The following is a 26,857-nucleotide window of genomic DNA, read 5'->3' on the forward strand; positions in this document are numbered from 1 at the left end:
GCTTCAGGTTCAAGGGTAGCATCACTACTCTCTACAGATCAGATCGAGACTGAGATGCTACAGTTCAGGTTTTCGCAGGCCCTAAAGGACTTATACAGACCCAGCCTAACGCGCGGCGTGTCTGATATCGCCGGGAATAAAGCGCGGCGACCCGTCTGCACCAGCCACGCCGGAGCGGCTCCCAGAGCCCGGCTTCGGGCTGCGGCATGCCGGCCTCTGTGGAGCTCCGGGCGGCCGCTTTGCACCAAGACCGACGCCGGACAAACGCAGAACAGCAAAGAGGCAGAGAAGGAGAAGTGAGTAAACGTTATTAGAGATAAAGCGGTTTGGTAGCCGGCTTGCCCTTGATTGGCTGGACGCATCCTCGGGTCATTCAGCACAGGCCGCCCTGGGTATAGTACAGCTTAAAGCGGCGTCATAATATGAAGCGATACAATAATAAACTATTAAATTATGTTTATATACACTACCGATCAACAATTCTATGACAAATCATAGTGTTCCCCTGTATTTCTTAAGCCATTTAAGCTCTTTAGGTCCAGTGAATAACAGTAAATGTTATAAAATCCAGTGTACAAAATGATTTGTAGTAAACAGTCAGGCCTTTAAGGAAAACGAATGAACTAAAAACAAACTGAAAAAGTCATTTTAGTATTGATATATACAGCTTTGAAAAAAAATAAGAGGCCACTTAAAAATAATGAGTTTCTTTGATTTTACCAAACTGGAAATATCTGGAATATAATCAAAAGAACGATGGATGACCACAGCCATCAAATCAAGCTGAACCGCTTACATATTTGCACCAGGAGTGACATAACGTTATCCAAAAGCAGTGTGTAAGACTGGTGGAGGAGAACACATCAAGCTGCATGAAACATGTGATTAAAAAAACAGGGTTATTCCACCAAAACCAAAACTTTATAAATATGCATGCATGTTTTCTTTGCATTATTTGAGGTTTGAAAGCTCTGCATCTTTTTGTTATTTCAGCCGTTTCTCATTTTCTGCAAATAAATGCTCTAAATGACAATATTTGTATTTGGAATTTAGGAGAAATGTTGTCTGTAGTTTATAGAATAAAACAACAGTGTTAATTACTTAAACACCTATATTCAGAAACTGAAGTGGTCTCTTAAATTTTTGCAGAGCTATATGTCTCAATAAAGATTTGTAGACGAGGACAGTAACATGTGCCACTGATGACCTGATGTCTTCTGTAGATACTATCATTTTAGGTAAATAAAGGTACATTAACTATCATCAAACAGTTTAGCTTCAACAGTGAGCTAACATAAACAGTAACCGTTACATAATCAGTAAAACTACAGATATAAGAACAGTAAGAACAGTAGTTCCCAGTTTCCTGACTAATGAGTGTCCTTGTTTTATTTACAGCCAATTGTGAAAAAAAATGCCACAAATTGGGAAGGAGCTGCTATGGCTAAAACCAAAGAACAGCTCAGAATACAGAAGCAGGGGTTCACCAGTACTGTTGTGATGTTTTAGCCTAGATGTGAGGTGTGTGTTGGGGGTGGGGAAGTGTGAGTGGTGGATGTTCACCATCTTCATGTGATACACATTCTCCCAAGAGAGAACAACAGATTTGCTCTCTCTCTTTCTCTCTCAATGACTGTTGAAGGGCAGGTTGAATGAACAGTGTAATGTGTGTCCCCTTGTCCATCTGTTAATGTGTGTGATGTTAATCATGCATTAACTGAAATTATGATGTTTAGGCTCTGCTTTTAGCTTATTGCGTAAACCATTCAGGTAATGCAGCCTGGTTTAGTTTGTCACATTCCAGCTGCAGCACTCACATCCTTATAAATGGGTTCTACAGTAAAGGCACCTGTTCAATATAAAATGGCAGTTTAAACTATCATTCAAATGCGTAACTGTATTTTTCACAAACAAAAAATCTGGGACAACATACTATTTGTAGTGCTTTGTAGAACCACTTTTGCTAAAAGTGTTGGCTGTTCACTTGACAGAGTTTTCACAATTGATTGTTATTCCATGAGAGATGTTTGGTTCTTTTAGTCGATTCGTTTATTTTTTTTTATTATTAATTTTTTCAATAACTTTATTTAAGGTTTGTTAATCAATAATTCTAAAGGTAGAGGTGGAACAACATATTAATTGTGGTGTTTGGTAAAATAGACCTAAAATTAGGGGTTTGCCATATCGTATCATACGCAATAATATCACCAACATTTTTGAATATAGTGAACAATATTATACCTTAAAAATTGTGTCATATCACCCACCCCAATTATAACAACAGGCTACTACTTTTTTGCTGTTTTTAGCAAAAGAATAATTCACACTTATCTAATTTTCCATTATATATCTACTAGAGACAGATTATATCTGTCCGTTATCATTTATTTTACTTCAGTCCTGAAAATATGGAGATATTGGAGTGCATTATTAGTATCGTGCAGTAGTGTATTCTTATTTTTTTTTTTTTTTTTTTAAATATATTTTCATATTTTGTCATATCACCAAGAGTATCGTTATCACGAAATTTTGAAAAAAAATCGTTATACTATTTTAGGGCCATATTGCCCACATAGCTCTTGTGCAGTGTTAATGAGTGTGTTTGCTTTGCTCTCACAGAGGCTGATACGGTATGTGTAGAGATAGCTACAGCGTGTAGAGCAGACTGGGCTGGTGTTTTGTGTTCAATATCTCATTAACACCAAAGGAGGGAAGGTCAGACTGGCTATATTGTTGGTCAATGTCTGTGTAGATACACTCTTTTGAAGTATTGGGACACCTGCACAATCAGTGTTTCTAGGGGTGGGCAATATGACAATATATATATATATTTTTTATATATATAATTTTTTTATTTCTAATTTTTTTCCCATTTTCTCCCCAATTTACACGGCCAATTACCCATTATTAGGACTTCCCTTATCTCTAGTGATGCCTCAACACACCAGGAGGGTGAAGACTAGCACATACCTCCTCCGACACATGTAAAGTCAGACACTGCATCTTTTCAAACTTCAGCTGATGCAGCATTGCAGAGTAGCATCACCCTTTGGAGTGATGTGAGGAAAGAGAGCCATCTACCCGCCCAGAGAGAGCAAGGCCGTTTGTGCCCTCTTAGGGCTCCGGTAGCCCATGGCAAGCTACATGAACAGGATTTGAACCGGAGATCGCCTAATCACAGTGGCAGCACTAGGCCCGCTGGACCACTCGGGGCCCAATATGGCAGTATTTTAAGGTATTTTTGTGATAGCGAAATTGTTGGCGATATGGCACATCATTGACATTTTTAGAAATGAATTTCATTAATATACTACTGCAACAAAATAAATATAAAAGTTTTATTTAGTATAAAAATGGTTTTAAACCTTCAATAATATTCAAACGTCTATTCAGTAAACAGTAACTTACCACGATCCTGTTTTTGTATAAAATAGTAATAAGAAAATAAAATAATAAAATCTACTAAAGTGCAGCATGTTTTGTGCAACCATATAAACTGCAAACAAACATTGTGTAAATAACAAAATGCAGTTAATAACAAAAAATATACAAAACAAACTGCTTTCAGGAATATCGTGATATTGCGCTATGGAGATGTTTTTATCATATCTGAATTATTGTGATATTATTGCATAAGATATGATGTGGTACACCCCTATTTGTTACTTTTGAAACATTGCTGTGAGGATTTGGTTGTATCCAGCAACAAGAGCATTTATGAGGTCAGGATGTTGGATAATCACCACCTTTTTACCTTAATCTCAACCTCCCAGCTCATCTCTAAATTTTTGGATGGAGCCTTTCTATAGCAAACACCTGGCACTGGGCATGGTGCTATTTTTTTTATTAGTTTTTATACATCAGAGATAAATCTAATAAATCTGTTCTAATAAAATAAACTTCACTACTGGAAAGAGACAAGCTTTGTTGGTGCATTGCACATTTGGTATTTAGTCTTCCTCTTTCACACACACTTTCTCTCTTTCTCTAGCTCTTTCTCTCTCTCTCTCTCTCTCTCTCTCTCTCTCTCTCTCTCTTTGGTCATTAGTATTGTGGGTAAATTGTTCTGTGTTTTTTAGCTTGAGGTGAAACAGCTGGTCTGTGAATTAGTGTGCACACTCGCTCACACTTGCCTTATTTTTTGAGAGACAGCTGGAGGTCCATTACTCGGTGTGTAATTTCCATGACCGTTACCCAGCTGGCATAATCCGTACGATAGAAATAGAACTGTAACATGGTGCACTAAACTCTCTAGGATTTGCCCCCAATTTCAATTGGAATCTAATACCATTAAATACATACTTACATGTGTTTGTTTATTTAGAAGTATTTAATTCTCTTCAGTAGCACACATGCTGTGATACCTTGAGTATCCCATAATCACGGTATCATGATATCATCGTTATCGTGGGAAGTGTATCATATTAATATGATATTGTGAGGTGTCCTGTGATTCCCAACCTTAGTAATTAGTGTGCTACCACCAGATCTTCTATTTGTTTGATTGTTGCATTGCACATTCAGGAATCATGAGTTCATGATTATATTCTAAACTGTTTAGGTGTGTGAGATCTAAAATATCCAGGGTATTAGATCTCCAGCACCAGGAATACGCACAGTGTATGCTCAGTCACAATTATAATGATTTGGGACCCACTATTGGCTGACAAGTATTTATGTGTCTTGGCATGTTCTCCACCAATCTTTCACACTGCTTTTGGGTAACCTTAGGCCACTCCTGGTACAGAAAATTAAGCAGTTCAGCTTTGTTTGATGGCTTGTGACCATCTATCTTCCTCTTGATTACATTCCAGAGGTTTTTAACAGGGTTCAGGTCTAGAGATTGTGCTGGCCACGACACTGTTTTGATCTGGTGGCCCTTCATCTACACATTAACTGATCTAGCTGTGTGGAATTAAGTATTGTCATGCTGGGGAAAAACAGTCCTCAGAGTTGGGGAACATTGCCAGAGCAGAAGGAAGCAAGTTTTCTTCCAGGATAACTTTGTATGTGGCTTTATTCATATTCCCTTCGCAAAGATGAACCTGCCCAATTCTGGCCTTGCTGAAGCATCCCCAGATTACCACCAATCTTCCACCAAATTTCTGTGGGTGGTTGTAAGACACTGTGGCTTGTACACCATTAGACCATTAGACGACGAGGTGTTGGGCAAAGCTAAAAAAAAATTAGACTCATCAGACAAGATGACCTTACTTCAGTCCTCTGTGGTCCATTCCTTATGGTCTTTTGCAAACTTCAGCCAGGCTGTCTTTTGCTTCTCATTGATGAAAGGCTTTTTTCTAGCTACATAACTTGAGCCCTGCCTCTAGGAGCCTGTTACAAACTCTTCTTGTTGTGTACTCTACCCCAGCTGCCATTTGCCATTCCTTTTGTAGGCCACCTGTCATCCAGCTGTTGCTGACTAACATTCGAATAAGATGACAGTCATCCCGGTCAGTGGAGAATTGATTTTGCCCTCTGCCCGTCTGTAGCTTTGTTGTCCCCAATGTCTGCTGCCTGAAATTGTTGTAATAAACTGCCATCTTAGAAATTTTAAGGATGGAAGCAACGGGACACTCACTGTATTCCTCTGCCAGTAAAGCCAGAATTGAGCCCCTTTTTTCCTCACTCAAGACTTTACTTTTTTAACTTCTTTGGCATGGTTAATAGTTATTTTTTATTCCAATTACTTTTGAGCTATGCCTAGCACTTGTTTTGCCATCCAGATTGTCCTATTGCAAGAGGATTGTGATGACCACAGCAGGGGGGGGGGGTTATATATATACTTTTCCTCATTAAATAAAATTTGGTTCAGATGATCACCTAATCAGAAGTAGAATGAGGTGTACTTGGGTTAAAATTCAACTGACAACTGGAAAGAAATGGCCGTCATACATGTAGAAATTATGTTTTTTTATAAAACTTTGCAGTAGTCTCTTAATGTTTTTTCCCAGAGGTGTATATTTGTTTGAAACAGGCAAAACCATTAAGCAGAAGAATGTGAATATAACCTAGCTTTCTCTTGCTCATATATTAAATCACTCTTCTTTTATATGCCTTCACTTAATGTCCTCTGTCAACTGTTCAAAGTACTCTGCACTCATCACTTTGTATTCCACACACATTCACCATTCCATAGTCCTTCTCAGCCAAACACGGTTACGTAACTTGTTTTATGTGTAACTTGAGAACCTTTGGACGTTGAGCTCAAACAGTGCTGCAGCAGCAGAACAGGACTGATCTCGTCTGCAAACATGGCCTCAGAGGAGTATGACTGCATAGTTATCGGAGCTGGAATTCAGGGCTCTTTCACAGCCTATCACTTGGCCAAAAACAAGAAGAAGACTCTTCTGCTGGATCAGTTTTTCCTGCCACACTCTCGAGGAAGCTCCCATGGCCAGACCCGGATCATACGCAAAGCTTATGAGGAAGATTTCTATGTCCACATGGTGGAGGGGAGCTATGAGCTCTGGGCCAGATTGGAAAGGGAGGCAGGGGTAAAGCTGATCACTCGTACAGGGCTGCTGTTGATGGGTCCGGAGAATGCAAAGGACTTCCAGCTGGTTAAGAGTTCTATGCAGAACAACGGGATTCCAGCTGTTTTTCTGCAGAGGCACGAGTTCAGCCAGCATATTCCCAACGTCAACCTGACACCAGGGGATGGGGCACTTGTGGAAACCACTGCCGGAGTCTTGTTTGCGGACCGTGCAGTCCGAGCGGCACAGATGGTTTTCCAGGGGTATGGCGGCGAGATCAAGGATGGACAGAAAGTGCTTCAAATCGAGCCAGGCTCTGTGGTCACCGTCAAGACCGGGTCTGGCATTTACAGAGCAAAGAGTCTGGTGATCGCTGCAGGTGCCTGGTGTAATGAGCTCCTGACACATGTCGGACTGCAGCTGCCGCTGCAGGTGTTGAAGATTAATGTGTGCTACTGGAAGGAGAAAGTCCCGGGTTCCTACAGCGTCAAGAACCGCTTCCCCTGCTTCATACAGCTGCACCCAAAGGAGGCAGAAAACGACATCTACGGCCTCCCCTCCAATGAGTATCCAGGGCTCATGAAGTTGTGCTACCACTCCGGCAGCGAGACAAATCCAGACGAGAGGGACAAGCAGACTGACAAGAGTGATGTGGAGGTTTTGTCCCGCTACATTGTGCGCTGCTTTCCAGGCCTCGTTCCTGTTCCCTCTGTGGTGGAGAGCTGCATGTACACGGTAACACCGGACCAGAACTTCGTCCTGGACCATCACCCCACTTACAGAAACATTGTTATCGGAGCCGGGTTTTCAGGCCATGGCTTCAAGTTCAGCCCTGTTGTGGGAAAAGTACTGAGCGAGCTGAGCATGGGGCAGGTCCCTTCCTATGACCTGTCTCCTTTCCGCATTGATCGTTTCAGCACCCAGCCCAAGTCTGCTCTTTAAAACCAGACGGGATCTGTGGCTGATTAACAAGTGCAACTAATTTTGCCATGAAAAGCAGTTTTATATTTTATGTCTAGATTGTCTTAATCATGTCATTGGTGCTGTTGAATCATGGACTCCACAAGACCCCTAAAGGTGGAGTCCTGTGCTATCTGACACCAAGACTAATGTAAGAAGCAGATTTTGTAAGTTCTGCAAGTTGTGACGTGAGACCTAAATAAGCATAAAGTACCCCCTGACCTTGTTGACAGTACACCGGTCCTTGTACTTCCTTGGAGCATGATTGGAAGGTACTGACCGCTGTACACCATAAACGCGATGTTCTAGCACAGTTATCTAGGACATCACAACAGTTCGGTTATTGGAAAACTCTTGTCAAAGATTTCTATGCTTGCATTTTTTTCCTGCTTCAAAGTTTTAACTTGGTTGTATTGTTATGGCTGATTGGTGTATATACACCTACACCTATACACCTATTTTTGCAGTTTAGCGACAAAAATTGATTTTAAATGTATAGATTGAATGTTTATTTGCATATGCCAGTCTTAAAGATATCGTAACATTTTAGAAACAGCCTGTTTAGAAAGAAATGACAATATGGTTAAGTAAATAATAAGTATATTATATGCTGCTTAAAAATTTATTCTGATACAGATTACAGAGTATTTGTTTAAAAATGTCCTCTGTAACCTAATTCACAGTTTTATAATAAAGTAATGATCAGTGTCTGTTATTTTTGCTTTTTTAAAAATATATTCTATCATAAATTATAAGAATTAAATAGAGATGTTTATTTCTTTTTGTGACAGATATAAATGATCACAGTATTCAATGACAGTTATTATCCCAAGGCTGGATGAAACAGAAAATTCTGCCTTAATAAAAGTCTTAAAGTGTGATAGACTATATTAGCCGATACTTAAAGAGAAGGTAACTAATGCTGCTTTAAGACCACAAAAAGTCTACACAAAACAGTCATAATGACTGTTTCATTTACTGACCCTCACACTGAGTTACAGAGGGTCTATCTTCTAGTGAGATTGTGGCCATGTAGCTCTCGTTTGCTTTGCAGGGTGGAACGAGGTCATTGTAGCCACCAGTGTTAAATCTCAGCGTGGACTGCCCACTCCACTGCCAGCGCAGATACATGCCACAATCTGGTGTTCAGGTCTCATTAGACACAGTAGCACCAGCTGACTAGCTGACCCTTGGGGGTGTATGATCTTGTAGCAGCTGGTCTGCAGCCAGGCACCATGTTTCTGTTCATGCTGTGGTTGCATTACATGTGATGATAAGCATGAAGATGATGATGATGATGATGATGATGATGATGATGAATGTCCAAACCAGAACATTGATGATGGACATTCCTTCCGCTGGATCAGGGCTGATGAATCCGTGTATCATTCGTTCATTTGATATTCAATTGAGAATCAAAATCGGAAAATTAAAAAACCAATTCGTTTTTTCGTTTTTTCGTTTTTGAATATAATACCAAAAAACGAATAACGGCTTGTATTTTGTATTTTTATTTGGTTATCCAAACAAAAATTGGAAATTTAAAAAACGGACCAGGAGCCGAATTTGATTTTGATTTTGAACTTGACCCATTTGTGTGCCCCGGAAGTTACTGATTTGTTTATTCTTGGTGGGTTTCTGTTGCGCGGGAGTTCACTGCAGTGTTATCTACACAGTCTGTATTGCTGTAGGCAGCATGGCCGGACTGGAACCACATTCTGGCCTAATTAAAGATCTTTTTGAAGGTGGTAAGACGCATGAAGAGATTTCGTGCACGTTGCAGCAAATGGGGATCCAGCGATGTTCTGCAATGAGTGTTAGAAGGTTCTGTGTTCAACACGACCTTAAGCGAAAAAGACATGTATCGAACACAGAATTGGAGAGGGCCGTTGAGGATGGAGAGTTTTATCTTGTTCAGAGGAACTAAACGCGTTGCAGTGAAAGAAGACGATATGACAACAGAAAAAATCGGCAGGATCTTTCAGGTGTTTGTCTAACGTTCCGTAGCTAAATGTCATATTTAGTAGGCGGCAATTCACAGAATAACATTAACTAAATATGACATTTAGCTACGGAACGTTAGACAAACACCTGAAAGATCCTGCCGATTTTTTCTGTTGTCATATCGTCTTCTTTCACTGCAACGCGTTTAGTTCCTCTGAACAAGATAAAACTCTCCATCCTCAACTCCATCCAAAGCCTACAGCAATACAGACTGTGTAGATAACACTGCAGTGAACTCCCGCGCAACAGAAACCCACCAAGAATAAACTAATCAGTAACTTCCGGGGCACACAAATGGGTCAAGTTCAAAATCAAAATCAAATTCGGCTCCTGGTCCGTTTTTTAAATTTCCAATTTTTGTTTGGATAACCAAATAAAAATACAAAATACAAGCCGTTATTCGTTTTTTGGTATTATATTCAAAAACGAAAAAACGAAAAAACGAATTGGTTTTTTAATTTTCCGATTTTGATTCTCAATTGAATATCAAATGAACGAATGATACACGGATTCTGATGAATGCAGATTCTACTGGACTGAGTATCAGCTAACCCTTAACCCTTATCCAGCTCCGAGTCTTTGTTTTAACACATTAGCACTGAGGAGAGTTCACAGAAGATAAATAAAGTAGTTTAGTTAAGAGTCTGGATTTGGAGCTATTTCATAGTGAAGCATGGAACATAATGCCTGAAACTATATAAACTGGCCAGTAAACCCCTTATATTTCACATCAGTAGTGGATCAAAATACAACAATGGATATCAATCCAGAATGTGTGTACACACACACACACACATATAAAAATTAAGTGAGCAAAATGTTTGAAGGAACTGGGTGCTAAATGGTCAGGGAGGAGTGTTTGACTTTATTATAAGACATTAAACACACTATAAATCTGTCATAAAAAAATAAAAATCAGTTCATAATGTCTATTTAAATTAATTAGACATTCATTAATTGTGGTTGTTAAAATCATTGAATCATTGAGTTAATGATTTTAAAAATAGTGTATTTCTAAATATTGTACTATATAGTGTAAAAATAAATTGGAATATTGCACTTTTTATTCTCAAGGTGTGTGTGTGTGTGTGTGTGTGTGTGTGTTTTCTCTGGGCAAAAAATGTGGTTCTCTTCCTTTCACAGGCCATGTGTCAGCAGCTCTAATTAATTTTTTCTTTATTCCTCATCCAACCCTTACACACATTTGCTCTTGCTACTTTGACAGGTTCTAATGTAGATTCTAGAGATTACAGATGTGCACTCTGACTTAATCTGTAGTATTCAATATAGATCAATTTTTTCATGTTTTATGACTCTTAACCCATTAAAAAAAGCCCATGGTGACGTGTTGTGTCACAGACCATGTGCCTGCTATAAAATTACAACAAAAACATTAGCTTCAATTAGTGTCCATATTAAAAAATGAGTCTGACTTTTTATGGGTTAAGGTGGGCTAATGCTAACTGATCTGCACAGTGAATGCTAATGAGAAGTTATCATATCGTACACCTGGTCTTTTCTCTTCTGTACACGATATTTCCACATGTTTGGGGACGCCCCTTCTAATGGATGCATTCAGCTACTTTTAAGTTTCACCAATTACTTACACAAATGCGCAAACACATCTTCAGATGTCTAGTGTCTTTAGAGAAGTACTTCTAATAGAACATGACTCTCTGGAGCACATACATATACCTTGTTTAATGAGTGGGTTAGAGGTGCATAAAGCCCCCAGCATTGAGCTGTGGAGCAGTGGAACTTTGTCCTTTAAAATGAAGGAGCTCCAGCCAGTGCTTTTTGGATAAAATGGGGTTGACGTGGGATGATAATTCACCATTCATCATAATAAATGAGATGAATGAGCAAAGTTCCCAATAATTTTGTCCAGCTGGTGTAGGTAACATCTGCTCAAATAGTTATCATGGTTAGTGATAAAGCCACACCAGAACCAACTGCACTACCTCTACTTAAGCATAAGACACAGCTAAACACAGCAGACTTCAAGAAGCCTGGATGTTGCACATACTTTAATCTGTTATTATGATTAAGTGTCAGAAATCACATAATGAAGTCTAGAGATAACTGAAACCCTCCACATTGTTTGTCATTGGCCAAGTCATCAACTACCCCACTCAGTTAGCACAAGCTAATTGATGCTATTGGTATTAGCATCTGTTATATCTACATCTCCTTAGATCAGCACAAAATTTAGTTAGCAAACTTCAAGAGCCGACTATGTCTTGTCTGTAGGACGTTATTTGGAGTAAAAAGTAAAAAAAACGCCCTTCAGCTAGACAGTTTTAATAAAGAGGGACGTTTTGGCTATCCAACATACAGAGCATCATCATGTTTTATTTTCATCTGGGCACATCTGGATAATCCTCCTGTCCTCTCGACCTTCTGGATGGACTAAAAGGATAGGGACTAAGCCTGGCAGCAGGCAGTAAAGGTTAGTATAGGGAAGTAAATGGTATAGAGTATATAGAATATATGCAGGCATTATATGTTGTAAAGAGAGTACAGGGTAGTCAGTATGTAGTATAAGTATATTGTAGTATAGGCTTAGTATGGTATATTGCAGTATGTGGAGTAATAGGTAGTATAGACAGTATATGATATAGAGTTGTAAAGAGATTATAGTGTAGTGGTTCTTGTAGCACCAATGATGGTGCATCATTGTATATTCAAAATCCCCTTTCTACCTATTTTTTGTACTATTTGGTTCACAAATGCTTTATTGACATTTGCAAAAACCTGGTTGATGTTAAACCTGTGTGTGTGAGAGCTGGCCATTGGCACAGATCCTGTACAGCAGGGGATCAGGGGCTGTCACTTTGTGGAAGTAGAGGCTTAGTGTAGTTTAGCTTAGCTGAAGAGTGCTGGCAGCACTAGCTAACATACCCCACTTGTCATGCCAAGTTAATGTGTGACACTGGCCTGATGCTGTTCACTAATTCACTCTACACACTTTATACAGCTACTGGTCTAATCTCTCTGCTGCATGGCTGAGGTAACAGTGGCTATTTTTCAATCTCTCCACGTAGAAAAAAAAACTTTTTTAATGCTAAGTTTAAAAACAGAACATCAGTAAAAATAATTTAAAAAGTATATTATTTGAATATACAGAGTTAACATTCTTAATTGAAATGAGGTGAGTGAGGTTTAAATTAAAAGGGAGGAAGAATTTATTGAGGTTCTTTTCAGTTTTTAATCATTTTACAATGCTAGCATGCTAAGGTGAATTACAGACAATGATATTAAATATTAGATTGATATTAGACCTCACACCAAGCTAAACTGCCACATTTTCTAAACTTTGAATGGAAATTAGGCTTGCCACCATTCAGAAAAAAAAACAAAAAAGGAACACCCACCAAATAATCAAGTAGCATGGTGCCAGCTGAAAGTCTACACCTTCACTCACACACATGTAGACGTGTGTGAGTGAGTGAAGGACTTTCATTTGGCACCATGCTACTTGATTAGTTAGCATATTTTCCGGACTATAAGGCACACTTAAAATCTATTCATTTTTTCAAAAATTTTGCTCCTTTTAATTCAGTGCACCTTATGTATGAATTTTACCAGTTGTAAGGTTGTAAGGAGCAGAAAAGCCAAAACCCAAAAGTTTCTCTAGCATCGAGCTTAAGTAGCATTAGCATTAGCTGCTAACCGCTATTTCCCCGTACAGAGGTGAGTATTATTGGCCTGTAGCCTGCGGCTAACCTCAGCTAGCACTGCTGTAGCAGAATTAGCATTACCCGCTAACTGCAGCGCTAGCTCTTTTGCCATCAGAAGTAAGTTTTTTTTATTTTTTTTACTTTTTTTTTTGCGTAATTAGCTTAGCTTTACTTAGCTACCCCCCGCCACCACCCAGACACTGGCTCTGGAGAAAATGGCTCAGTTTTTAAGTTTTAGGGCACTGAGAATGTTGGCAAAGTTTTGAACAAAACATAAAAATATCAGGGTGTTAAGAAGTTCCATTCAACTTATATCCACCACCTTCCACAGAAGATGAGCTGGTAAATTAGCTAGTCAGCTAATAAATAAGTATTTTATGTGTTTTATTGTTTACTCAAGAACTTACTGAAATTGATCTGTTTTACACTATCAAGCTATGTTGTATAAATGACTCTAAATAATGGTACACAGTGCTATTGCCAGTGTATAACTGGATTCAACATTTTATCGAGTCCCATAGAGCTGTGTTTATATTTGACTGCTAAATTTAACACATTCAACCAAACCCTCATATGTTTGCTCATACCAGTTTATAGACGATAAACCAACACCAGAACATCCTAACCCAGAGAAATGTGTTCTCGGTTCTAAAGCTCTGGTAAAGTGGGTGAGCTGTGAGGTGTAGCTCTTACTTGCTACACAGGATTAGCTCTAAAGCTAACATCTTCTCCAACAGACTAGCAGCACCCAACTCATCCTTTTTTTTACCAGAGCTTCAGAGCCCAGTTTCCCTTCACAGAATGGTAAGAGCAGAGCTATTAACATTTGGGTGGATGTGATAAATTTAGCTCCTTCGACCACAGACCTAGCTCGGTGGCTAATTAGCAAGCTAACTCCTCACAGCACTATCTTTTTGTGTGTTGTGTGTGAAGAACATGGGACCACACTATGACAGTTATAATTTTGATATGATTGATATTGATGAAGAGCTTATATGTGCACATGTTCAGTATGTTGTATTGTGTACCTGTTTTATAAGCGTATCTCATTCATTCTGTGTTTTCTCTCCCTTTGGTTGATCTGCTTGCTTTTGCATTTGTTGTGTAAGTATCAAATGTTTTGTCCATGTTTGTTTCTTTTTGTCCTTTTTTGATCATTGTAGTGATTCCCTAGTGTGTCTTATAGCTAACCCTCATTACCTTCCTTCTGAAATCCCAAACTTCTAGAACCCAGTCTAGAACCCTTCGAATGCCACTTTGACATGCCACACATTTACACATTCTTCATCTGACGGTCAGTCCAAACCTGCAAACTCCAGAAACCTTTTAATATCTGCATTCTAGATTTCTAGAACTGCATCTAATAATTATGAACATTTTAATTTTAGAACCTTTTGGACGTCCAACTCTTAGAATCATCACTTGTTCTACTCCAAATCCAGTATTCTACGTTCTGTAATCGTTAAAACCCACTCTGATATTTAGACACTATGACATCTCACTTTCTACAACCCCACATCAGAAAAAGTTGGGAAAATGCAAATAAAAAATGTTCTTTCTTACATTTACTTTGAATGTTTTAATATTAATTCATTGACAAAAACACACCTAAAAGGAGGATTTGGTACAAAAACAGAATCCACGATAGTCTCAAAGCAGAGATAGGCAGAGGATCTTCATTTTGTTAACAAATATGTGAGAAAAAAAGTATTAAAATGTTTAAAAATGATCACAAGATTGCTTTTTCTCTCTACAGAACACTGTATTGTTAAGTCATGAAATTGCAATCCGAAAAGGGCAAGGGTGCAAGCCTAAACTGAACCCCTGTACCTGTATCTACATAAAACTCTATTGTGCAAAATAAAAGCCTTCACCCAGGGTTTGAAAATCTTGATAATTAAGGTCTTAAATTGTCTTAAATTTACTGTAAATTTGCTTTAGGTATAAAATTTTTAGATGGTGCATTTAATGCCAGTGGGAAGCACATACTAACATGAGTGGCGAGTTACCAGGGAGAGACTTAAGGTTAGCAGATAGCTAGCTAACATTAGCGATGAGCTAGCTAACGTTACTGGGGAGAGAACTAAGGTTAGCAAAGTCAACATTAGAGGCAAGCTAGCTAACATGCTAAGTTAGCTACATTACCATGGAGAAAACATGTTCTCCATCCCAATGAAACAAAGTTGAAAAAGAAAATTGATAACAAATGGAAAACTTTAAGTTTTAATTTTCAACACAATAAATTATTTTCTTGTTAAGAAGTTATGATTACATTTTTAAGCCTTAAATAATATTTATTAAGGTCTTAAAAAGGTCTTAAAAAGCATAAAAATTCTCTTGGATTCCTCAGTGCCAGAATGCCTTTTAACTGTTGTAAGAAGGCATGACAGAATTACAAAGTGGTAAATATTTTACTGTTCCTACATTTTTGCAGTGTGTTTGCATTTTCCATGTTATCCCAACTTTTTGCTGATGTTTGGTTGTATACCTTAACCTACAAAGCATACTTCATTTTAGTCCAGTGTTGTTTTTCCTATAATCTATAATCTTCTGACAGTGACACTAATATTCTACATTCTGGAATCTTTCTGACACCCCATTGGTAGACTTTTACTGAACAGATGTTCCTGTAGTCAATGTGTTTGTTTAGAATGGGCAATGTGAAGACCTGAGCAACTTACAATCTTAAAGTCTGGAAGTCTGACCCTAGATGGCTTAGGTCTTTGCAATGGCCATTTCACCTACATTCAACATGTCGGCAATGAGATTTGCAGTCTGAAGGCTCATTTTTATTCACTATGCATACTAAAAGATAAGGATACTTTTGTGCATCCTCTATACTAGCATGGATAAGCATATCTGCAAACTGCAAATATGCGCAGATATCCATATCCATATTTAACATTGAGAATGAATGAGCTTTAACTGAGATCCCAGACCTTACATGCAGCACTCATACCTAGAGGTTGGTAATCTAGGTCCAGAAATGTAGAGTAAACATGGTAAAACAAAAGCTTGCTGCTATCTGCTTTTGTGCAGCTATTTGGTCAGAAAAATTAAATAAATATAAATTAGCACAATGATTTTTGGTGAGTTGTAGGTGAGCAAACAGGGTTAGCCTGATCTGTACAGACTGGAGGTGTTTAGCACAGCTACGCATGATCAGATGGCTGGTCTTTATTATTTCCATTCCACCTTAAAAAAAGCAACAGCATGGGAGACCGTATTTGGTTTTTGTGCTCGGGTTCTAATGGCTGTTGAGTTATTGACCAGTCAGTGTACCAGATAACTCGATTCTCTATCTAACTCTCCAAACTGACGAAATAAAAAATCTGCAGGCTTTAAAGCAGTTGGAACAAAATTTTGAGATTAATTTTCATTTTCTGGACCAGAATTACACACCTCTACTGATGCCACATAATCAACAGTATTACCTTCATCTAAAAGGGTCTGAGTGATTTGAATTATTGGTATATGCAGTATTAACACTGATAAACTAAGCCTTCCTGATTCACCTCTGTAAGGTTTGGCCCAGTAATAAAAGCTACATCAGCTCTAAAGCCATGATTATTCCACAGTGCACTGTATCATCCTTCTTAATAATAACCTGTTACAGTGTTCCACGTAATGTGTGAGTGTGTTTGAGATCTCCTTAGCGTCTAGATTACGTGGTGTGTTTGTGTGAATCCAGCTTATTTCTCTAACACACTAACTTGCTTTTTCCCCCTTATGAGCAGACCTTCCAACTGTCTCACAATGCCAGGCATTCTATAGGTCAATAAACAAACTAGGCCTCACTGAGAGCCTTGGTTCCTCATGCTCATCATTCAGCTGCTGCAGTCTGATGATCTTCCTGGCTGGCATTCTGAGGGTCAAGTTGAAGCGTTTCTCTGTCCTAAATGAACTCTTACCATCAGTTTAAATGCAGCTCTGTCCTGCTGATGGTTGCATCCTCTCTCAGGAGTTTTGTGATTTATCGCTGACTAATAAGTGTGTGTTTTTTTGTTCTCCAGGAGAAGGAAGGCAGGTATCCTGCCAAGTCTGGAAGATCTGCTCTTCTACACCATTGCAGAAGGGCAAGAAAAAATCCCAGCACACAAGTTCACCACGGTAAACTGCCCTACACATAGATTATTTCATTAATTAAGGAAAAAAGCAATCCAAACCAACCTGGCCTTTTTTGAAAAAGTAACTGCCCTCCCCCCAAATAAATTTAACGCGATTAACCACTTGTTTTGGAAAGCTTTGGAGAGTTCAATTTCACAACCACAACAAGGCCTGATTACTGCCAGACCTGTAGAATCAAGGAATCATTCAATAACAGATAAGGAAACAAAGTCATCGGTCAGTCTGGAAAAGGTTACATACAAGTAATTTCTAAGGCTTTGGAACTCAGTGGACAATGGACAACAGTGACAACTATTATTCACAAATAGAGAAAATACTGAACACTGCTGAACCTCCCTATGGATTGACCAGCCTACCTAAGTGACTCCAAAAGGGCATGGACAACTCATCCAGGAGGTCCCAAAAGAACCTTGAACAACATCTAAAGAACTGCAGGTCTGAAGCCATATCCGGACAGGATTCGTTTTTCAGCTGGTCCTGGGGTCATTTCTCTTTTATGGAGAGCCTCTGCGATTTTATTCCCGTCTGGAACGACCATGTATGTGTTTTTCTCAGACGTCCTCTGAGAAAATTACAAGCTGAATTAACTACAGTTTTTTGCTGAACTCTGTGGTCCTGCGGTAATTTTAGTCCCGTCCGGACTCAGATCTGAGTTTCGTCACCTCGTGTTTAATAAAACAGCATTTTGTCCACTGCCACGCACCGTAATTAAATTTTGGGTGCGCATTTTCCCGAAGATCTACATAAACACAACAACGAGTGGAAATGGAGGAGCTACTAAACATCATCATGTGACCGAGAAAGCCTAAAAACGTACCATTCTTCCTGTCTGAATGCAATAGTTTTATCACTGAGTGGAAGTGTGAAATATTTTGATCACAGACGTCCTTTTGAGAAACTAATCCCATTCGGATAGAGCTTTACTTGCCTTAGTTAGTGTCAATGTTATGGATTCCACAACAAGAAAGGGACTGAGTGAAAAGGTTAAAACTAACACATAATTTCAGAAAAGGTGTGTAAGGCATATATAAAGAAACATATCAGACATCTCTGTGCAGAATTGTAGAGGTTCCTAATAGTGTCCTGCAATAATCTATCTTGTGTAGCTTGAATCCCTGTAGATTTTGCGAAAGGGATGGAGAGTTTATAGCATATAAAATAGCATCCCACAAATTTGAACCATGGAATAGCATCTGTGTCTTAAATATGAATGAGCATTGTCCTGTTGAAACTGTTCTTTAGAGTGTGTGTTCTTAAAAGGTAGTGCCACTGATTGCAGGACCTTATTAACGTGACATTGTTAAAGTGCCTGTGATAAAGACTTAGGGATAACCCAGGAACCTCCAAGACCATTTTCGTTCCTGGAGGACCAAATTCCTGCGTTGTTTGGTGTTTCTACTGCTCAAGCACACTTGATTCAACTTGCATGTTAATAGCCAGGTTAAGTATGTCTGTTAAGGCATGGAAATCAACAAACTGTGATTGACTGTGATGTTGTCTACCTCTGCTATACCAAAGCAACTGTACTTAGCAAGCACTTAGCAGCGAGCACCTTAAAGTGTTGTATTTCCATTGTAAAACTAAAGACGATCATTTTAGACAACAAATATGCAAAAACTAATTTTTTTATTTTTTAAACTACATTTTTAACTTGAATGTGTTTACCAGGTATCCTATTTATAATGTCACATATATTTCCTGTTTGTGTGTGATTGTGTGTAGGCACTGAAAGCCACTGGTTTGCGGACGGGTGATCCTCGTCTAAAGGAGTGTATGGAGATGCTGAAGGTCACCCTGAAGACCACATCTGACGGAGCACTGGACCGACACCTCTTTAAAAAGTAACATTCTTACTACCTGAATTTATTTAAACACATTGTACTTGTTTACTTCTTATAAAATATTCTATATGATACATACAAGAAATTGCTATAACATACAGTACCAGTCACATTTTTGTTTTCTTTTTATTATTTTTTAATATGTTTGTGCTTTAGATCCTTCTAAGAAGCACACTTATCTTTGAGGTCAGATCTGCACAGTCTTGGTATTTTATTCTCAGTGTCTTCATGAGGGAGAGTCATCTGGAATAGTTTTCTCAGCGTCTTGAAGGAGTTCCTGGAGGTGCTGTGAAGCTCTGGTGTATCCTATATTTTAAAATCACCAATCTCAGTTGTCAGGGAATTGTGGTAGACAAACACTTTTTTTATTTACTACATAATATCATATGTGTCTCTTTAATTTTTGGTTATGTCTTTATATAAATAAATAAAATAGTAAAGAAATAAAAAGAAAAACATTAACTGAGAAGGTGTGTCCAAACTTTTGACTGGTAATGTATATGGGTACTTAAATATACATAATATATAGGGGCAGGGATTTAGCCAAGTGTTGGATTATACAGTATTCTGAATGGAAAATTTTAATTAAAACGAAAATATAGTCTAGGACCAGGCTTAATCCCTGTCTGACAAACTGCCCTATAGGGGTATATTATTAGTATTATTACATATAAATTCTATGTATGTATAAACATATGGCTTTTATTATTACACACACATATAAATACAAATATAACACACATAGGGCTTATTTATGTGTAGATACTTATATATTAATATTATATAATAATAATATTATTATTATATAATAATAATAATAATAATAATCAAATTTTGTTGTGACGGATGTACCCATGGAAGCGTAACACACTCAGAAGTCTCTCAGGGAAATCCTTTCTGCCGTCACTCTGTCTCTCTGACACTTTTATCTGTCCCTGTTTTAGTCTTACTGTGTTAATAATTGAAAAGCTGATTCAGCTGTCCAGCCACTTGATTGGCCGGTCCGTGGCTAACCTGTCACCACTGCACATAAAAGATTTACAGTGTCCGGGCACTCAGTGCTAGTGAGGTTTCACTGAAAGATGTTTACTACAAGAACAGCGCAAGTCACTTGAGGACAGCTATTGTTTACTGCAGATAAAAGATCTTTTATAAAGAAGTTCCAAAAGTCAGATTTAGTCTATACAGAATGTCAATCAGATGCAAACATAATGCAATACGTTATATAACTGACTGTAATTTTTTTATTATTTGTCTTTTTGTCTTATTTATTTATTGTTGAAAATTCAAACTGCCCAAATGTCATAATGGATGGACCAGTAGAAATCTTTCCAAATATATTACTACTCAAATGTAATTACAAAGCACACTACAGCAGCCTTCTAGCAACACCTTAGCATTCATCTGGCAACACCATAGCAACCACCTTGCACCTAGGAGGTCATAAAAATGACCTAACAACCACTTTTTGCTTTGCTCTGGAAAAGGTACATGGTATGGTATATGTACATGATAGGCAAGAAATGGTATCCCTGGGTGGTTGCTACGGTGTCCCTGATGCTGTGGATGCTAAAATATTTTATATGGTTCATTTAACACTTTTATTAAGTGTTTAGGGGTCAACACAAACACGTAAATTTTGGTTAGGACTTTTAGGTGAGAGGATGCCCTTGATCGAGGTAAAAACACAGGGAGTAAAGGGGTTTTATTTATAGTGTAACTAGTGCTGGGCAGTATACTGGTTTACATACCACCATACCACTAGAGGCGCTGTAGAGCGCTGTGTAGAACACCTCCAAAGAAGCACACTTGTACAGCTCGCTAGCTAACACTAGCCAGTTAGCATAACAAGCTAACACACACTGTAGTAACAGCAGCTCAGCTCTGTGTGTTTTCTTGCAATATGAGTAACTATAGCCCTTTTAAATATATTAATAATAAAGCTTGAAGGATAATATTAATTCACAGTAAACTAAATGTATTTGTTAACTGAAGAACCAAGGAAATTGTGATAAAATGATAAACAGCTACTTAAATACTTTAATTTACCTCTAATGGCTTCAATAATATATTGTAAATTAATATTAAACTTTTGTCTTACTTTTGCAGTAGAACATTTGAGAAATATCTCTTCTAAATACTTCCATTTTGAGTATTTTAGGCATACCTGTCAAGTTTTAGATTTAAAAATAAGGGATATTTTCCTCCGTCCGCTTAAAGCCGTCCCACCAGCCCAACGAAGGTTCAGTATCTCTTACATTTTAAGGCAGGTTTACAAAAAATCTAAAATAACCACATGTGAAACACTTACACACTACAATTAGATTATCAGGATCTGAACATGTTGTGGACATTCCTACATATGTCATTCTTTTAATACAGCCAAATTAAAAACCCTTTTCTAGATATTTAAAAAAAGTTAAGATTTCATGTCTTTTTTGTAATAAATGCACTCTTTTATATTATATATTTTTTTATTTATTTAATAGATTTAAAATTGAACAAAGGGTGCACAAATTCGGCAAAATGACTGTAGGTGACCTAAAAATAGTATCATGAGCTTTTACTAAAAGGCAATGGACCACACATATTCCATCAGTAAAAATTAGTCCTAAGTGGCCTACACAATTAATAATTTTTAAATAATACTTTTTTCTTTTGAACACTACTGATCAGTTCAGTTAATTTCGGTCCTCTCCACATTTCTAGTTAAACTGAGTCACAAGCTGTAATTCTTTTATTTTAAAAGGTTTAATCTGTGTGTTTTATTTCGGAGACGAGTATTTTTAAGCAGTTATCAGAAAAATCTCATCACAGTTTACATGATTAGCCTACCGTTACCTTTCTTTTAGAAAAATCGCTGAATATCCAGATATGTTTTAACATCAGCTGCTCCGACTAGCTGCCTGAACTCACAGCGACGGGGGGCTTCCCCACGCTGACCCTCCTTTGCAAGCTGATTGGCTGTTTCTCCTGAAAGGCGGGACTTTCTCCTTGAACCGGCTCCACGATTGGTTAAGAGACACAGCGGGGTCAGTGCCCTGTCTCCTCAATAATATATATTTTTTAATCTTAATATAATACGGGAAATTTACGGGAAAATACTAATACGGGAGGACGGCGGGAAAGAGGAGTAAAATACGGTAGTTTCCCGGCCAAAACGGGAGACTTGACAGGTATGATTTTAGGTCCCTAATATTTTAGTGTTTGTGGAACTATTTAAAAAATCATTTTGTAAAGGAAGCCATGTTAACGCTGTTGGCATATCTCTTTTTAAGGTCTATTGTTTACATTTCTTCAGGTGTTGTTTACATTTCTTCTGCTAATAAAGACTGATTTCTTCATATATTGTGTAATTTTGTGGGACAAAATCCAAATTAAACCCAATACTAAGCAAAGCCTTAATTTAAAAACCTATATTTAAGCCAAGTCATGCAAAAATATATAAATAAATAAATAATAATAATAACAGTAATAATAATAATGATAATAAAGTACTATGATATACTGTAAAACTGTCAGGATCTTGAAAAATACTGTGATATTCATTTTTGGTCATACTGCCCAGCACTAAATGTAACCCATGTTTTAGTTATGCTTACTGAGTCACACATGCAGCTTTTCACTTCTCATAATAAATGCGTGTGCTGTGCGTGGGAGGGATCTAAATCCCTTTACCCGGATAGAGGTAAAGTGCGTGTGTGTGTGTGTGTTAATGCCAAATTGATATTTCCGGATGGGATTGCTTTATCCTTTCCTGTGACATCAGAGCAGAAGTGAGGCTGTGTGCGAGTGTGTTCAGTAATGCTGTAGAGGACTAAATACAGTAGATGTACAAACATTTGCGGACACCTTGTATTATTAGGAAAATCAGCCACTATAAAGGTCCAGTTTGATGAAAAGTCAATTTAACATGATTGATCACTGATTTCAGATTTTGTCAATTTTCCATAAAATCTTTTTAAATGTCTTATCTTAAAAGTGCATCCAGGCACTTCAGCATTGTGCGTTGTGGACTTCACTGAAATGATGGAGCTGTAACCAGTTCCTTTGGGTCGCTGAAGTGGCAAAACTAATCCTCCAGGTTCAGAACCTGACCACACTAATCCTCTCATGGTGCTGAATTAAATCAAATCTTCCTAAAAGCATCTCTTCCAGCATCTCATGTAAAACGTTTCCATTCAGATTAAAACACTTAAATTTAGAGAAAAGGCTGGGAAAAGCAGGTGTGCACATAATTTTGGCTATAAAATGTATTTTCTTTGTATTAGTGTCTCTCTGTTCTTGTGTGTTTGTAGGTGTGTCCAGAGCAACATTGTGTTGTTGACACAGGCATTCCGGAGGAAGTTTGTCATTCCAGATTTCCAGTCATTCACATCACACATCGATGATCTTTACGAGAACGCCAGGAAGCTCTCTGGTGGACAGGTGCGTCCAGAACCAGTATTAACTGCCGTTTCCATGACAATCAGTAATGATATTCTCCATTCACACTCTTCCGAATGACCTTATCCAGTTGACCTTGTTCTAGACTGCTGTAATACTGTAAACAAAAGCATCTCAACTTCAAGAATGTTCTCCACCATTCCACACTGATATTCTCCCCCAGCTACAATGGTTCTACAATGTTCTTCCCCATTAAAGGTCCAAAGGGGGATCACTTTTTCTTGTTCTTTGTGAAATAAGTCTCTCTGATTTTCTCAGCCTCCCTTGTCTGCAGTAGCTAGTAAAAGAAAATGTTTAGAAATACAAATTGATTAGAGAGACCTTAGGGCGTCTACATCAACCAGTGACTTCATGGCCTCGCGCACCTGGCTCAGGACTGCCCACAGGCAGCACTGAAGCCGGGCTGGAGCAGAGCCGACAGCGTCTCATTGGCTAAGCAGGAGCTAACAGCTAACTATAAGTTTAAATCGGATCTCCGGTTGATTCCGCGTTTTACTGAGACCTTAGATATACACTAGGGAACCACGATTTGACAAAGCAGCACAATTTGACAGAAGCCGTTCAAGTCGGCTTTTGTGATATATAGCAGAAACTAGGGCTTGAATATAGGTACTGTGTTGCATTTAAAACCAATGATGATGATAAAGTTGATGTTTATGTTGTGATTGTTGATGTTTGTGTAGGTGGCGGACTACATTCCCCAGCTGGCTAAGTTCAGTCCTGACCTGTGGGCTGTTTCTCTGTGTACTGTGGACGGGCAGCGGTAAGACCAGGCTGTGTTTGAACCAAGACAGACAGAAACTGTGTAAAGCAGAGTTCTGTTACATTAAGCTTCCTCTCTGTTCTTTAGACACACTGTGGGCGACACCAAAGTACCGTTCTGCCTGCAGTCCTGTGTAAAACCACTGAAATACGCCATCGCTGTTCACGACCACGGCACAGAGTACGTCCACCGCTTCATCGGGAAAGAACCCAGTGGTCTGCGCTTCAACAAACTCTTCCTTGATGAAGACGGTCAGACACACTTCCTTACGCCCTTATTAACACACATTAACATTCACATCTCTCTAATTGTTATAAAAAGTTTTCTTCTAATCACATTGTTCTAGAATATGCTCCCCATTTATAGTGCTGTAAATGTTTTCCTCCCATTTAGCCATTTAGGCTGATCTACAGTGATGTGAAAAAATATTTGCCTCCTTACCTATTTCTTTGGAAGCGTGTTTCACAACACAAAGCAGTTAAAAGATCTCAAAAAGCAACTCATTATGCTGTGATCTGAAGGAATTCAAAAACAAATGAGAAAACAAATTATTCACAAATGGAGAAATCATGGAATACTGTTGAACCTTCCCAGAAGTGGTAGGCCGCCTGAATTTACTCCAAAAGGGCATGAACAACTCATCCAGGAGGACACAAAAGAACCCAGAACAACATTTAAAGAACTGCAGGTCTCACTTGCCTCAGTTAAGGTCAGTGTTAATTATTCAATAATAAGAAAGAGACTGGGTGAAAATATTATCCATGGGAGAATTTCAAGGCAAAAAGCATTGCTGACCTAAAATAACACAATGACCCATCTCACATTTACCAACAAACATCTTGATGATCCTCAGGACTTTGGGTAAATATTCTTCGGACTGATGTGACAGAAGGTGTGTGTCCCATTACATCTGGTGTAAAATCATCACAGCATTTCAGAAAAAGATCATCATACTGAATGTAAAACATGGTGGGGGTTGTGTGATGGTCTAGGGCTGCTTCGCTGCTTCAGGGTCTGGACATCTTGCTGTAATAGATGGAAACATGAATTCTGTTGTTTACCAAACAATCCTGAAGGAGAATTTACAGCCATCTGTTTGTGACCTCAGGCTCAGGTGTACTTGGGTTCTGCAGCAGGACAATGACCCAAAGCACACCAGCAACTCTGGTTGCTTATGTTATATTTGTCTAATAATAACGTTTGTTTAATAATCAGAAAAAATCTGTATGGGCAAATACTTTTTCACGCCACTGTAAAACACTCTCCCTATTCACACTGTTTTCTGAATGCTCACACTACATTGAAACTTATTCTTGAAGGTTCTCGGCATTCATACTATTATTATGAAGCATTTTCTTCTGTTCGCATTGTTCTAAAGTGCTCTTCTCATTCACACTGTTCTAGAATGTTTTCTCCCCTTAACACTATTCTGGAATGCTCACACAGTTGACACACTGTCCTAGAAGGTTTTCTCCCATTCACACTGTTTACACCATTCTCAAGTGTTCTGCATTTTTACACTGTTCTAGAATACTAGAGTTCTACACCATACTCGCAATGTTCTCTACAATGTACACTAAAAAATGCCTGAACACCGTCCACGAATGTTCTCCCTGTTCACACTGTTCCAGAAAGGTTTCTCCCAATCACACTGTTCCAGAATTCTCTATATATCCATACTGTTCTCTACAGTTTGCCCTCTTCTAGAATAATCTTTCCATTTACACTGTTCTAAAATGTTTTCTCCTAATCACACTGTTGTAGAATGTTCTACCCATTTACACTGTTCCAGAAAGTTTTCTCCCAATCAAACTGTTCTAGAAAGGCTTCTCCCAATCACACTGTCTATTCACAGGGTCTGCACCAATCTATTCACAGTTCACACTCTTCCAGAATAACCTTTATATTCACACTGTTCTAGAATGTTTTTTCCCCAATCCCATTGCCTTAGAATGCTCTACCCATTTACACAGTCCTCTGAAGTTTGCACTCCTCTAGAATAATCTTTCCATTCACACAGTTCTAGAATGTTTTCTCTCTGTTCACACTAGTCTAGAATGCTCTACCCATTCACACTGTTCTAGAATACTGACCATATTCACAGTGTTCTTTATAATTTACACTGTTCTACAATGCCTATACACCATCCACGAATGTTCTCCCTGTTCACAGTTTCAGAATGTTTTCTCCCAATCACACTGTTTTAGAATGATCTACCTATTCAATACTGTTCTACAATTTCCAGTGTTTTTTCCCCCTCACATCCTGCTTTCCACTGATATAAGCTGCACTTCTTCATGTGTTCATTAGTTATAAAAAGCAGAATTGCCCTAAAGGCTCTGCAGAGGAGTTTATGTCCAGCAGGTGGTGCTGTTTTTTCTAAATATGTTTTTACTGGTTTATGTTTTCAGATAAGCCACACAATCCCATGGTAAATGCTGGAGCAATAGTCTGTACGTCGCTTATCAAGGTAAATTCTACTGTAACTGTGCTTATAGTGATGAATATTAGATTAATAGTGATTACTGTCACTTATAACAGTCTGCATTTAAATAAAAG

At 38.3% G+C, this 26,857-nt stretch overlaps 2 protein-coding genes across 3 annotated transcripts in view; both read left to right on the plus strand.

The window, feature by feature from the left end:
* glsa (glutaminase a) overlaps nt 1-26,857 on the plus strand; it is a 54,221-nt gene that overhangs the window by 3,161 nt on the left and 24,203 nt on the right. The window contains exons 2-8 of one of the 2 annotated variants that reach the window (XM_049471074.1): nt 38-296; nt 17,134-17,230; nt 18,971-19,089; nt 23,388-23,517; nt 24,219-24,298; nt 24,386-24,549; nt 26,710-26,768. In XM_049471074.1, coding sequence (XP_049327031.1) covers nt 55-296; nt 17,134-17,230; nt 18,971-19,089; nt 23,388-23,517; nt 24,219-24,298; nt 24,386-24,549; nt 26,710-26,768 — 891 coding nt within the window. In that variant the 5' untranslated portion in view covers nt 38-54. The remainder of the gene's footprint in view (nt 1-37; nt 297-17,133; nt 17,231-18,970; nt 19,090-23,387; nt 23,518-24,218; nt 24,299-24,385; nt 24,550-26,709; nt 26,769-26,857) is intronic. The other variant, XM_049471075.1, reaches the window with a different exon arrangement.
* LOC103026319 (pipecolic acid oxidase) lies at nt 6,194-8,146 on the plus strand. Its single transcript, XM_015603271.3, has one exon. The coding sequence runs from the start codon at nt 6,255-6,257 to the stop codon at nt 7,416-7,418; it is 1,164 nt and encodes a 387-aa protein (XP_015458757.3). The 5' UTR covers nt 6,194-6,254; the 3' UTR covers nt 7,419-8,146.

The sequence above is a fragment of the Astyanax mexicanus genome, chromosome 23, assembly GCF_023375975.1.
Source record: "Astyanax mexicanus isolate ESR-SI-001 chromosome 23, AstMex3_surface, whole genome shotgun sequence".
Lineage (NCBI taxonomy): Eukaryota > Metazoa > Chordata > Actinopteri > Characiformes > Acestrorhamphidae > Astyanax > Astyanax mexicanus.

Excerpts from the sequence above, each read along its gene's own strand:
- LOC103026319 (XM_015603271.3), top strand. The coding sequence starts at position 6,255 with ATGGCCTCAGAGGAGTATGACTGCATAGTTATCGGAGCTGGAATTCAG.